The sequence below is a fragment of the Manacus vitellinus genome, unplaced genomic scaffold (assembly GCF_001715985.3).
Source record: "Manacus vitellinus isolate BGI_N305 unplaced genomic scaffold, ASM171598v3 scaffold_12_pilon, whole genome shotgun sequence".
Classification (NCBI taxonomy): Eukaryota; Metazoa; Chordata; class Aves; order Passeriformes; family Pipridae; genus Manacus; species Manacus vitellinus.
Window position 1 is genome coordinate 1,346,065 of NW_021938949.1, and position 15,760 is coordinate 1,361,824.

At 39.8% G+C, this 15,760-nt stretch overlaps 1 protein-coding gene across 1 annotated transcript in view; it reads right to left on the reverse strand.

Moving 5' to 3' along the window:
* LOC103755782 (sodium channel protein type 5 subunit alpha) overlaps positions 1-15,760 on the reverse strand; it is a 205,952-nt gene that overhangs the window by 160,120 nt on the left and 30,072 nt on the right. Inside the window, exons 2-4 of the mRNA XM_018089200.2 lie at positions 10,626-10,944; positions 8,795-8,913; positions 3,498-3,587 (exon numbers count right to left, since the gene is read on the reverse strand). Coding sequence (XP_017944689.1) covers positions 3,498-3,587; positions 8,795-8,913; positions 10,626-10,892 — 476 coding nt within the window. The 5' untranslated portion in view covers positions 10,893-10,944. The remainder of the gene's footprint in view (positions 1-3,497; positions 3,588-8,794; positions 8,914-10,625; positions 10,945-15,760) is intronic.

A 15,760-nucleotide genomic window follows, 5' to 3' on the forward strand; every position in this document is an offset into this window, starting at 1 on the left:
TGAGACACTCCTGCCCAACTCACTGGGGTTGCTCAGGTGAGTCACGGCTGCATGGGTTGTGCATGAGCAGCCTCGTGTGTGGAACAAGGAACATGTAAGAAATGGGAAGGTGCTCTTGACAGCCACAGGATGAAGATAGTTTTCACCACAGGGTGTACCTTGATGATTCCTCCCTCGTTAAGTCAAGCGTGAACACTACGATGCTGAGCTGTGCTATGGGACTTTTGAAGCTCTGCCTGTGATCACCAGTGAAAGAGTGGATTAGGGAGTCAGGGAATGCTTTGGATTGGAAGGAACCTTAAAGGTCATCTAGCTCCAAGCCCCTTGCCGTGGGTAGGGACACCTTCTACTAGACCAGGTGTCTGGTCTTGAGCACTTCCAGGGATGGGGAGTCCACAACCTCTCTTGGCAACATTATGCCACAATCCTTGTTGTTTCTCTAATTCGAAGGAGGGTGGTTGTTCCCCTCATATCTCTCAGCTCATCCTACCCAGGACCATTTTGAAGTACAGCAGGTTAAAAAAATGTCACCACTTGCTTTTATTAGTTGAAAAGAGCACTTGTTCTGCAAATTCCTTTGTGTTTCACTATTCATGGAAACCACTCCAGCCTGGAGAATCAAACAACAAAACACCTTCAGTGAAAAAGAGTAAAAAAACTCCCACCCAAAAACTATGTGTAGTAATTTTGACCTGCTTGACAGCAAAGGAGACACGAGGTTGTTTTTTCCCCCCCTAGTAAGTTATTGCCAACAGCCTCTTGACAGTGATGTTCTGGTCTAGAACATAGATCTTACCTTTTGTAATAAAGTTGACAGTTGTAATAAAATTTAGCAAAATCTCTGTGGAGGACAGTAATGCATGTGATTTATAGCATTCAGATTTCTATTCACCCAGGGCTCTACCTACCATCAGAGACAGAGTTCAGGGCATGCAACAGCTCTTTTTTAATGTTTCTACCTAGCCCAGTGGGACTAGGTATTCTAGGCCATATCTTAATAAAAGAAATAAATGTTTAGTATCCACCACTGACATTCCCTATCCCTTTTCTCCAAACAAAGAGGCAGATGATACCAAAGCCTATTAAAAAACCTCAAACACCTAAAATCTACTAAAACATGACTATTATAAGCCGTGATGTTAGGGGCTTTCACTGGAAACACTGGCTAAACATCAGTAGCTACAATGGTGCCATCACACACAAAAGAATTATAGCAGCTGAGATACCTATTTGCTAAAAAAAAAAAAAAGAAAGGTGTAAGCAATTAAAGGTGCAATATAAGGAAGAACTTCATTATGCATAAAATGGAGGTGTTTCCTCTTAGCTGTATTGCACTGATCTGCAACTGGGCACAAACACAGATAGTGGCAAATCTCATGCCCTCCTGCCATCCTGTCGCACAGCAGAGCTAGTTACATATGTTATAAAACCTCAGTGTGCTTCATCTTAAAATGGTGATTAGCAGGACAGTTTCTGTTCAACAGTGGGCATTACATGTCTCTCCCAGCTCTTTGACCATAAGTTAAGTATTATCTTGCATCCAACTTTTCACGGCTCCTATTTAATTTTGCTCCAGTATTTCGAATATAGGTCACTCATGTGACAGTCTCTTTGAGCGTGTGTGTTCAGTAATACAGGCAGAAAACACATGCAAAGAACTAAAAAAAATACTTAACGGTACATAAGCTCATTAAAGTGATAAAGCACTTGTATTTATTCAGCATGTCAGATGGGTTTAATTGATTGTATAATCATCATCTAATTCTAAATGGATCGGGCAAAGTCCTCCAGCAACTGAACAGCTTCTTTAACAGCAGAAGTCAGGGGGTTTTAAAATTTTGTTTTTAGTGGAGGGAAGTTGAATTGATTTCTATTTTCAAAAAGGTAAGGAAAATGTTTTAAAGGAAGATCTAGGACAAATATTTTCACAAGGTTATTCTTCTATCCCCCGTGAGTCTCTGAAACAGCAGAACAAAAAATGGATTAAATGTATCTTTTCCAAATCCAATATTAATCAATTTGAATTACAGTTCATTGGGTTATTTTGCTCCTCGAAAGTACTTGACTTTGATTTCATTCTATGCACCTGAGGAGGAAAAGCTGAGAGATATGAGGGGACACAGGAGAAGAGGAAACATGGAAGGATTTACTCCATGCTGCATGAGTCCATTTGCAATTCTGCTCTACATTTCTTGCACACTCTGCTTGTTGCACTGATAACATCATCCACATTTTCCTGCTCACAGGAGACACAATAAGCATTTTGATATTTCCCTCCAGAATGTTTGAATTTCCAGCTGTAGACCAACAGACCAAATTTTGACTCACATGGATGAGATGTCCATGATTCAGTGGAATGGCTATGGAAAAACGTGTGGCAGTTTTCCATAGGAAAAGGACAACATTGAGGGAAAGGACAGTCACAGACAGACTTGAGGGTACCACACTCTACAGAAATACATGAAACATCCTGGGATTAGGATGTTATTGTGATCGGATGAAATATTTGGTTCAGTGCTGCCTATAATTAGCAATTTATGGCCTAGAAGATGTGTCCTGCATGATTTTAAGAAACCTAAATAAGGGCGTTTCACTGTCTTTCCTTACAGCCCCGAGTAGACCAACCACCAGGCTACGAAGCAGCAGATGGCTGTGTTTATCATATGTCAGTCAAAAATAAAAAGTGTGTTCTGATTGGTTCAATGAGCCAAAATAATTGTTTAATGCACTGTAGGTTGATTAGCTTGTGCATCTGGTATCTGTTTCTAAAAGGAATATTTTAAAGCAACTTAAAGAAATGAAATGGGCCTTCTGAAGCCCCCTTGCCTCCCTTAAAATTAATTAAAAATAAAAAAACAACCACAAAACCACCACAACAAATAGACACCTTCAAGTGATGTCTTTGCTATATTTCCTAAAGGCTTGACAAGCTAAAAAGACAGGAATTCACCTAAAAGTGCTCCCAGACACTTTTATGTTCATAAAATATTCCTAATAATGATCACAGGGGAACATTTCTCACGACGTGCTCGGTCCAGAAGAAACTTTTGCTTCCAGTAAGTTTCAGTTTAAGGATAGACCTAATATGTTCAGGAAGTATTTTCTGAAATAATTCAACTTAAACTCCATCAGCCCATCCTGATGTGTCCAACTATCAAATCTCTTGCATGAGAACTGTGGAAGTCTGGCCAGGTTCAAACGGGGTTGTCCTCATATGTGATTTTATTCAGATGTAGCACTGAAGGTGCATTGAGCAAGAAATATGAGATTCACGGACTAAAAATTTTCAGTTTACTTACGAAGGAAGTTTTCACAGGCAAAAAAAAAACAAAACCAACAAACTACCTGGAAAAAAGTTTTGTGAGGGTAGATACCATGATCAGTATTACTGGAAAGAAATTAGACAGCAGCAAACAAGACAAAAATAAGAATACAATGAATAGGAAAAGAAGGATGAGATGAGGAGAGGGTAGCTGTAAACCAGCAAGGATACTTACTCAACATATTTATTCCATGACGGAGTCTCTGATTGTGCCATGAACACACAATTAGTTAAAATAGTGCACATAATAAACATACTGAACAATGTAAAGAGGCGAATTAAGGAAAACAATGCATATGATACAAGACTTCATAAATTTTTGTCCCTTCACACAAGATATGACAGCCCAATCATAATTTGCAAATCACTTAAAGAACAATAAACATTTTTGCAAGTGCATAAGTAGACAAATAGTTATATAAACAGAAAAAATGACAGAACTTTCTCTGCTTTTTTTTCATTGCCTACATCTTTTATGCATACTTTAAACAGTACTGACTCTGTACTGACTCTGCAGTCTTTTTAAAACACAATACCCCAAATTTACAGCTGTGTTGGTCAGATGACAGTGTGCATAGGTGCACAACTTTGTATGAAAAGAGGGATTAGTCTCATTTAAGTATCTACAGAAAAACCCGTGTCTGCAAATTCCCATTTTATTTTGCATCCTGAAACGTTTCTCAGGCAGCAGGGCAAGTTACAAATCTGGTCTTTCTAATCTCTTTAAAGGGCTTGAGATCTCACTTTCAATATAAAGTTTTAGCAAAAGCTAGTATGAGTTTCAGAGCACTGATTTTAAGGTTAGGTCTGCAAACCTGCTTGGCAAACATACAGCCTTGGTCTGCAGAGCTCTCTGCCTCAGCTGAGGCACCAGATTCCCTAATTGGAGGCTAAAATGAACCTCCCACGTGTACAGTCCATGCAGTTGGCTGCTAAGCTGAGGCCATAAATATGAAAAGATGTACCCTAAATCAAATTCCTGAAATGGGAAACATAGTTCACTGAATGGCTCTCCTAAAAGCACATGCCACTTTGTGTAAAAAAAAAAATAATTTCAAAATATGATGGGATTCACCTCCATAAATAACTGGTCCCATGCTACTGGGAAAGAAGACAGATAACATCCAAATATAAATTTCTCTTGCTTTCTTTGGGAAAAAAAAAGGGTTTTTTTAGCCCTTTACTGATTCCATCGGTGTTATTTTTTGTTTGAGAATAGTGATTGAAGAATACAATTTCAAACCTACATCCTGAAATGTTTGCATGAAATTTATCCTTTTGCAGAACGAAAATCTCTGCTGAATAAAGAGTGGAACGTTCTCCAGTGGGCCACATAAGCAACTACAAGGGTAAATTGGTAGTAACCAACCTGTGCATTCCCCAGGGCCATCGCAGAAAGCAGTAATTGAACTCACAGGGATTGCTCATCTCACAAACATTTTCCACTTCTGGGCCAACACCTCCTGCTGAAGGACTGGGAAGGATATCTGATATCCACTCACATTTTCTCACGTCAGCTTGAGATATGTTTCTATGAGTTGTGTCATTCTGGTTAACACAATTAGTTTTAAGTTGCAGCCAGCCTAGAAAACACTGGATTACTTTTTCAGCTACCGTGAAATGCTATGAAAACAAGCACAGTAAACCAAAGTGGTATCTTCAGATCTTGCCAAAGAAATAGCATACCTCAATTCCAAGAAAATAAACTCCTCTACAGGAATTCAGGATCACTGGTTTCATTTATATATCTCTGTTCCCCTGTGTTATAAACTAAATCTAACAGCTTTCGCAGACACTCACTTACAGGCAGGGGTCATCACCTTCTCATTCAAGTACCAAAGAGAACAAACCAGAGAACTCAGGTTGAAAATGTAAAGGGTCAGCTTTGGGACAACAAATGCACTATGAATTCAATCTGGTTTTCATGACCAAGCTGAAAACTACAAAGAACAGAGAAGAATGAAACATTTCAGCTGGTTATGCATCAAAGTTAGAGGTCTGTGTTTAAAAAACAAAAATCAAACCAAACCAAACCACCAACAACAACAAAAAAACCTACAGAAATTCCTACAGAATGAAAATTAACATTCCTACCTGAAATCTAATGCAATTGCTTGCACTAGAAAAAGTCCGTGATGATGATCTACTCAGAAAGGACAAAGCAAAGCAGATAAAATTGAGATAAGCAATATTAGCAGCATTGTGTGTTCCCTATCTTAGAACTGCTATTAAATCAAGTTTTTGAAAGACTACAAACCAAATATACTAAGCTACTCATCAGGATTCTTTCTGCAATAAATTAAACCTATTATTTCCGATTTGAGGTTACAGAATAGGCTTTGCACAAACTGATTCTAAAAGTTATAAATTTTATCTTCTAGCACAAAGATATAGAGTCAACCACGGTACACTTCTATTCTAGACTTCATTATGATGGATAATTGTTAATTAGCAGACTGAATACTAGAGGCTCTTTAGGTGATCATTGCCAAATTACATATAATATGTGCAAGCAAAGGTTAGTGCCAATGAATAGTACATATAATTGGTGCTTCACAAGGTCTCATTTTGCCTTATGGAAAGTGTGCGAAATCAGATGGGAGAAAAGCTGCAATCAGAAAACATGAACAAAGATGGGAAAATCTTTATTTATTTTTCTTTTTCTAATGCACCAGAATCTATAATTCTATCAAGGAAGGTAGTTTTGGCCAAACCCCCATTCTGGATCAGTGGTGAGCTCAGAGCAACTGGCTATAATACTTAGAAAAACAAGAAATAACAATTGCTACAGATTTTATACAGGTCAGCAAACTGCTTGGGGAAACTAAGGACACCACACAATGGTCCTTTTCTTGCAGGCAAGAACTGAGAGGAGTATTTTAAACATAAGCATTGATGAAGTGTTATACCAGTGGCTTAATCTCATTCATAGGTGGAGATAGTAAAGAAAGATGTTAATAACAGCTGATAATGATGCAGAAGGCATAAAGTGTTCATCAGTAGGATGCAGCTCTATACTCCCCGTGTCATCTGTGACAGAAATGGACCAGGGCCACCTTCTGGCCATGGTCCTTTTGTGAGGCCTCCTAGACTCTGAATAGGAGGAGAAATATCTAGAAGAGGTTTAAGTATATGCTGATAGTTGAAGTAATTCACATACCTAGGAGTCTCTGAATGTTTTTTTTCCCTTGGACGGATGTATTTTTGAAAGACTAGACTTATCAGGCTTGGCTGGATGAGCCATAGTGAGTGAACATACAGAATCTATCCTGCCTGACATCTCAGAGGAAGAACTCCATATACAGCTACTTAACCAAGAAATATGACCCCCACGGCTTCTCTATAAGATGATTTTTCTCTGTCCTCTCTATTCTCTTCTCCTGTTGGCCTTCACAGCACACTCAATGGCTGAAAATTGAAGTACAGCATCTACTGAAGAAGTTGCTTCAGATATTTACGTGACAGGGCACCATTTGCTAATGCTCCTTTTAGGCTTTTGCCCTGGGGAAAATAAAGATTGCTTGATTACAGTCACGCAAGACGATAGATCTGGTTCCCAGATTCATGTCTGGGATATTATCTGCTTGAGCACTTGCCGATTCAGGCTCCCTTTTGCCTGGGATATTGACTGCCTGCTCAGCCCGTTGGCCTTTGTGTTTCAGGTTGATGCAAAAGGTCTTTATTGACAGAAAACAAATCAGTGCCTAATGCAGGAACTTTGCTGCTGTTTCACTGGGATGGAGTTGTTGTCTCCTGCTCTTGCCTGCCAGAGCTCGAGCTGCTGGATCTCCTGGCATTATCAACACAAGGTGGTAATTTGGACATTTCGGGAGCTAAATTTATATTTGCCTACAGACCTGCCACTCCCAAATTTTTACAGTCCTCATCTGACCATATTTCTTTCCTGACAAATATTTTAAATGCTCTTCTCTGTGGTCTTTATCCTTGGAAGTAAAACGATAAGGATTTCTTGCTTATTTATCTTCTGGTTGACTGATACAAAGGGCCCGTAGCTCCTGTGCTACACAAACCTATGACCTCTTGGCTTCACCAGCCAGCGTAGAAGAAAGTGAGGGCAAGACAGAAAAATTGCCTCCAAAACTGGAGGCAATATTCACACTTTTTCCTAAGAAGCTCAATTTTCAGATTCTTCTCTTAGCCACACCTGGACAAATGCATTGACCTTGATTAACTTCAGCAATGCTGTGCTGAGGTAAGTGTACTTAAAAACTCTGTTGAGCTCTAGGTGTGTGGCATCATATGTTGCATTGCTCACACACATAATCTGATCCACAAGCAAATCTCTCTGCGGAATTCTACAGTGTATTCTTAGTAACCATAATAATATTTTGGCTGATATCACATATTCATTTTTTTGCATAGAATTATTGCAATCAGAAGCTTCACCTCTTTTTCCTTTTGCTAGAATATCACATTTTTTCCCTCACTACATGGACAAACACTGGGAATTTGGTTTCTTTGCCTATTTTTTTCGTCAAACTTGATAATTAACCAGTGATTCTAAGATGCTATGTCCTTCATTAGTTAGTTCTCTATGGTGACTGGAGCATTGCAGATGAGGGATTTCCATCACTAAAACATCACAGAATGAGCACAGCAGCATGTGGAGTCTCTGAATTATCACTGCCAGGTTTTTCATGTGCCCCACAGAGAAAGCAGCCAAGTCACAAAGAAGGGTGTGTTTTCAGTAATGTTCACAGAAAGCTGAATATTTGGGTCAATTTGGCCTTTCAGAGAGATGTGTCTATGTCAGAATATAATGTTTCTGTGGTTTTGTTAAAAAAACAAGCAAAACCAACTACTGCAGTGCATCTCCCATGACTTCAGAACAAGAGTCAAGGGAAATCAGGCACTGCCCTTCTGTTGGAAGGTCCAGCAGGACAGCCTGTGCTTTTTCTCCTGCCTGTATAACACGTTCTAATAAGAAAACCTGAAAAGAACCAACAAAACAATTTTTTAAAATATTCTGTTTCAGGAGAGAAAAAAATTTCAGTTCTGAGGCAGTTCAAAATTAAATTGTGTCTGCATATGGCGTCATAGAGTTTCACCTCTGGGAGAATTTGCTGAAGTGCTTGGTAGCGAAGATCTCCATTATTGTAGATTTCCCCTGGTGTCCTTCCTTTCTAAGGTACTACACCCACTTTCTTCCACTGACTCTTCGGTGAAGATGATCAGTCCCTTCACATCTTTTAATCCTGAGTAAACCCACCAGACTCTCCAGTGCAGTTCACATTATCTGATGCCAGCAGTATAATACAGTCATTTTTTATAGCTCACATAACAATATAAAATGAAACAAACCAAAAATCCAAGTGCATTTCTGCTCGTGCAAGCAAATTCAGCCAAAAGATTTAAAACAGCTTAATGAAATAAAATGGCTTCTGACTTCCATTCATCTGTGTTTAAAACCCATACAAAATACATGAGGAGGGAAATCAACAGAAAGGATATGAATGTACCAAAATTTTAATTGCTGCTCTTCTGATTGGATGGAAAGGACTAAGTATATACAAGGCAGGAGTGGCACTAAATCGAAAGATTGTCTTCCCTTTGTTCAGTACTATAAATGTCTGGAAAACAAAATGAAAATGAGAACATTCAGTATTTGCATTTATACTCAGCTCTTCCCAGCCCACATCCCATTGGGAAATTCCTGCAAGTATCCCATACCTTTTCCCCCCTTCCCTCCCAAGAGCCCTAAATTCCTTTTTGCTTGGTTAAATGTTTTGTCCAAGACCTTCCCTAAAGAGCTGTTGTCCGTCCTGTTGTAATATCCCAACTATTTTTAGTCCTTTCAACCCTTACACAGTTCCATGCAACATCTCCATCAGGGTCTGGGAAGAGGGCGGAATCACCTTTAAAAATAAAAATGACCTGGAGATTAAAATGTGGTGGGGGAACTTATGTGATGCTCTTCTTCCCAGGTGCTGGGGACCTTGCTGTGTTGTTCCTCCACCTTCTCTACTTTGAGCACTGTGTTGCTCTCAATGTATTTTGTCTCACCAAGTAAGAAGGTGCACGAGGCACAGCTCCATGGCAGGATCTGACCCTGGTGCTGAGGCACTCTCATTGTACTCAGATAATTATGGGCAGAGGAAAACAATACTGTAAGTTACATTAAATTCAAAGCAAAGGTGAATTGGATGCTGACCCAATTTGCAGAGCTCTGAAGATGCCCCAACAAGCACAGAGGAACTAATATTCACTCAGAGACGGAATCAGGACACCCAATATATAAAATCTAAGCAAATCACCCACCTTGGGTTTAAATACTTCATGACACTAAAATTGCAAATCTATATCCTGCTGCTCGTGCCTGGGGATAGCAGGCAAATTAAAAGGTAAATTAATTCTGGCCCTTCCAGGTAAGTAATCTATTTGTCTTTATCCATTTAACTTTTATTCTGTACCTCTAGCACCTGCCTCTACATTGTTTTAATAGAAGTAGCATTATGGCCAACATTGTTTAGAGGAAATAGCATAGCCCAAAATCAGGAACATAAGTACCCGAAAGAACCGGAAGCTGCCTAAAAATGCACTGTGCTTCCAAACTTTATTTTGCTGGCCATTTTGCAAAATGTTTGGAAAGGGGAACAAACTGTAGTAAGCAATCAACCCAGCTCTGCTGTCAACAGCCTTTTGACAAAAGCTGTTTGCGCTGTTGTGGCTTTGGTCCAGCCTACACGTGATCCCTCATCAGGTGATGCTCACTTTGGGATGAAGTTTACCCTTCTGCAAAGTGCCAGCACTGCACACGCTACTCACACATCTCCCTTCAGCTCTGTTTTGGTCATCTTAAATGGAATTGAAATATTCCTCAGCAGGAACAGAAATGCTGCTCTCCAGGAACGGTTGTGGAGTTGCTTCTGCTCTTGTGCAGAGTGCTTGCACAAGGCTCAAGTCACCCAGAAGCCCTTAACATTAAGGGGCTTAAGTGATAAACAACAGACCTGTGAAAAGTCACAGCTCATGCAGTAGGCAAGATAGGGCAGATAAAACCTCTGGCTTAATTTAACTCAGCTACTGCTCTGCTCTTTTCAGATATTGTATATTCATACTCAGGGTTATCTGAAAACACACAAGTTCTAATTTTGTTTTTTATCCCTCTTTGCCCTCCCGCTTAGATGTTTTCTGGGAGCCTTGCTCATGCCAAAACTCCGATTCTTAATCTGGAAAAGAAACATTTTTACTGGCTGTAGAAAGATAAAAACCAGAGCACCCAAAACAGAGATGGTGGCTGCGCTTTAGCAGCAGCCAAGGAGGACACTTGGCTGGGGCTCACCTTGCGGTCATTGTAGAAAGGGTCGATGTCCTCCAGGGGCTCCCCAATGAGCTCTGGAGAAACAGTCCCATAGATATCGGGCAGCTTCTTGCAAGCTTGCAAATCAAACTGAGGCTGAGGCTTCTCTTCCTCGCCCAGCTGCTCTCTGTATTCCTGCTTCGCATTCCTTGCAAGCTTCTCCGCGATCCGTTTCTCGATGGCAGCCAAGGACTCAGGCGTGAACCGGTGGAAGCTGTTAGTACCCGGTGGTAACAAGAAGTCAGCCATCTTTTCATCCTGCTTTGTCTTTACTGGTCTTTACTCCTAGTAGTGGAAACAGCTGAAATAAAATTACCAAGAAGTTAGTGGCGGGAGAAAACCGAGAAGAACAAAGCCATCAGAATGAAAAAAAACCAAACAACAAACAAATAACTTGTAGGTTATTGATTATCAGGAAACTCTTCATCTGTTTTTATGTGGTTAATAGAACATCCGGGAAAACAAAAATTACTGAAACTGTAATTTCAATAAGGAATCACACATGGTCAGAGCTGAAAAGTCTTTGTAGGTAGAGCGCAGAATACTCTTCAATTTTTCAGTCATTCAGGAGCCTAAATCCAAACTAAGGAGTAACAGATTCATACAAGCTTAAGTTTCATTGAAAGCCACAGAGATCCGGATTCCTAACTCATTTTTGAAAATGCAGCTCTGGGAGTGGGTGAACAATGTGCCTAAGATGACTGCAGGGCAGATTTAAATCAGCCGATCTCCGGCCACATGACGCAAAATCTAAAAATGCCCCAGCTGTTCTATTCCAAATTTAAAGAGTGAAGGGTCAAGTTTAGATTCTTAAATCCAATAGAAATTTTTCATAATCTCTGTCTTAGGCTTCTGCAATGTAATTTTCATTTTCCTTTGGGACAGGAAATGCCATCTTCAAGATATCTGTCAAAACTTTTGAGCATTTTCTTTTCCTCCACGCCCTGCAATCTGAAGGATGTTGGAAGCCCAAATGTGCCTGAAAAAGCCCTGGGACCTTCATGAGAGCACGTCAAGCTTCCAAGATGCTGAATAGCCACTGCTGCCAGTTCATCACATCTGAAAACCAGGCTCCTTCCATTCAATACCGATTTGAACATCTAGGAGTTAAGAGTCGATGATCCTCATGGGTCCCTTCCAATGCAGGATATTCTTAGATTCTGTGATTCTAACCCAAAGTTGTGAAGCAAGACCATCTTGGCCTTATGGTACTTCACTGTTAAAACTTCCAGTCTCCTCCTGAATGAAAACAAGTGAGAATTGCCACATCTCTTCAACTCATATGAATAAAGCCAAGTGTGAAAAGCACAGCCGAACAAAAAGGCTTCTTGTATCTGCACTAAACATGTATAGTTGTGAAAATTAATGTAAAACTACTGTTTGAAAAAGGATGTAGCTTATCCCTGTTCTAGTAGTGTGCACAAATCCATCCAACTCACTGAAGCTGTATTTTGCAATTTAATAGTGACTTTAGAGGCATGTTTTTCCAGCAAGAGAAGCCCTCACTATGCAACAATTAAAACTCATTTCACAGAAGAAAAACAGACCTTGATTTTTTGCCACCAGCAGACCATTCATACTAAATCAGAATACATGTTGGTGACAAACAAAATAGTAGATTTTGAGGTGGGCTACTCTATTGCATTAAGCAACGAGCAGGATCCAATTCTTTGTTCAGCCACAATTGTTGTTTTCTGCTTTCAGATGGTATTTGTCTATTTACAATGGATAGTTCCAGATAGCTTGTGTCTATTAGGCTCTGTGATGACAGCATTTTTGTTAGCAAACAAGACTTTAACTGGACTCTGCATGACAAATAGCATATTTATTGACTCAATTTACTTGAGTAAAGTACTCTTTCAAATAACTACTGTTTTTCCTATTCTGACTTCATTTTAAAATGAATTCATTAAATTGTCATTGATCACAGTCTATCATATAGGAATGATTTACTGAAGCTTGTACATTATACTCAGTATTACTGCTGGTTTGAACAAGCGGGGCTAAAATGAATTAGTCTTCCCAGCGTTTGAGTATTCTGATATTCTTCTTTTTTTGGATTTATTCTCTTTATTCCTTTCCCCTCTCCCCTCCATGTCATTTGTTTTATCCCATTCCTCCTGAAAAACAGGAAATTAGAAGCTTTCCCACAAATTGAGTTTCTTATGCTCACTGCTTTGTGACTCAGCACCAGTGTGAGCAAATAGAATTTCGCTTTCTATAGATGACATCAATACAGGTGGTCAGAAAATTATCTGGTTTTTGTCCTTTCAATTTTTGTTTCTTCAAAATGAAACCTGTCTCAGTGCTGAGGGGGACAGTGAAAATCGGTGGCTGATCATCACTGCTGGAAGGGCACAGAATAAGTCTCTAAACCAGAGAGGAGAACATCGTGAGCTGTTAGCTGAGGTCCAGATAATAATGAGCTCTGTAAAGACAGTGAACAGGGAATGACTGTTTGCTTTTTCTCATAATACAAGAATGGAGAAACTTCGAATGAAATCACAGAGCAGCAGGTTTGAAACAAACACTGGGGCCACTTTCCACATGGTGCAGAGTCATCCTGTGAAACTTACTGGTCATAAATGACAAGGATTCACAAAGCCACAAGGCAAATAAAAGGGCAAAAGGTCCATAAGTGGTATTAAACACAGAGATGCTGTCTCTGACTGAGAAAACCCCTCAGCTGTAGAATCTGGGCGTGTGCAAGAAAGACTACTACTATTTGTTAACACCCCTGTACATCTGCAGGTGCTCCAGACCCACATTGCACCAACTCCCTGCTTCAGGTGCTTCGGAGCACGGGATGGGCAACTGCCTCCAACCTACACAGACACCCCCTTGGCTGGAAAACTGGTGGCAGCCACCTCCATGCCACATTCCTTACTTCCAAGCTGGAGGCATTGGTCATACAGCATGAGGGGCACCAAGTCCTTACTGAGATGTCAGAGAACGAGTGGAATGTCTCTGCCAAGCACCACGGTTTTCGCGGGTGTTGCTTGAACACAAAAAACTACAATATCCACTAGAATATTCAGCATCCTTCGCAGACTTCCTGAAGACTTCCAAGAGAAGCCATTCCGGCAACAGAACTGGCTGAATATTTTTAAAAAATAGAAACAAAAAATGGATGGGGGATGGTGAGGGAGATAAAATAACCAGAAAAAACCTAATCAAAATCAGATGTTTTAATTATTTTTTCTAAAGAGAATTATTTTTGCTCAAAGTTCTCTCTTATTAGTAAATTGAATCAAATTCAGACTGGTCAAAACCAGATATTTTCAGTTTTATCTACAAATTCCAGAGAGGTAACTGCCTAGAAAGAATTGGAAAATCCTGCAAAACCTTCATTAGACTTTTTCAAGTCTTCTATTTAATTTAAATAAAAAGTATGTTTCAGCATCCTTACCATTGAAAATTCTTGACTTGTTTTGTCTTCATATTGTATATAAGCTAAAGTTCCAAATTTTAATATATATATATATATACTTAGCACAATTCTTCTTCAATTTCATATGCTTTCAGGAAATGGACAAGATAATTTCATGGGTCCTTTCTATGTCTAATTTCTTTTAATCTATGAATTGCAGACATTTCTACAAATAGCCAGGGTTAGCCCAGACATTTCTTAAAAGGGTAAGAAAGAACCACAACTTAAAAAGGGAAATCATCAATGACTGAATCAAAGAGCTGGAATGCCATTTCTTAAGAGATAATAGTTGTTGTGACTCACGTTTTTACAATATGAGCCTGGAGGTTTCCATTCCTCACAGGCATATTTTTGAAGTGCAAGGCTTCAAACACATTGTTTCTGTGATATCACCATGCACAGAATGAAAATTTCCCTCTTGTTTTGTCAGTTAACATCGGTTCTGGCTGATAAAATGTCCTGGTTATGTAAACAGAATGTGCATATGAAAATAAAGCCCCAAGATGCATACTTTCCTTGGCATGGCAAGAAGTGAGAGCAGTACAAACAAATTAGGTATTTCTAACACCTGAATTTATTCAGAAAGGTAAATGCTGTCTGCCATTACAGTTTTAAACTTACTGTCATAGGTTTCAGCCACTCCAGTTCAAAAGGCCTTTCAGGTTCTCAGAACACCACCTGTATGCCCTGCAAACCTTTCTCTGAGTCCCTGGGGACAGGTGACCACCACCCAAAAGACCAACTTGGTCAACAGGTTTCCTGCAGGAAGGGGTAAATACAGGTGAAGGGGATCCTGCTCACCTCCAGCTTGCTGCCCTCCTGCTCTGGCATGGGCTTTGTGGGCTCAGGCCACCATCCTAGAACCCAGAACCTCTTACAATGTCCCAACAAGCCAGCAGGGAGGTCCCATTCCCCAGAAGCAAGAGGAGAAGTGGAGAATGAGGTCTTTGCTGTGCACTACACCTGGCTGGACACTGCCTTCAGAGAAGTCAGGACTTCTTGTACCTCCATCTCCTGCTTGCACAACACCAAACGTGGCCTGACGTAGTATCAAGGACACATGTCCATACATTTCAGACACTTGGTAGTGATAATAAAGGAACCAAGCTTAAAAATCAACATTGTGAAAGTGGTGTTTACAGGCTAAAGTTTAGATACCATCAGACACGCTCGTCTTGAGTAGCATTGTACTTATTTAACTCTACAGATTTCCATGGTGTTAATCAAGAAGCTACCACCAGCCATGGGCTGGGGAGAGGGATGATAGTCCATGGCAGCACGCACATTTCCACTGCAATTCTGCTAGGCCAAAGTCTTACAAAATAAGAATTAAGAGTCCTAAATTCTCCTTTTGTTTAAGAAATGTTCGTGACTAAATAAGGATTTTGCAATCCTAACTGCTGTATCAAAAACAGTCATGTGGATGGGTTTCTTTTCAATGTTTGAGACTATATGAAGCACAGTCATCTTCCCCTCTTCCCCCTCCTTTTCCATATAATCTCTTTGGCATTTTCCTTTGACCTGCAGAGCACTGCAAAACAGGAGAATAATAGGCTAGGGAAATAAAAATGGAACAATGACACATCTAATTTAATGTCACTGGTCTAGATTCACAAATACATATGCATAAATTTACACACAAACACAAACATTTTTAAATCATCATATTTAAAAGGACCACAGTTTG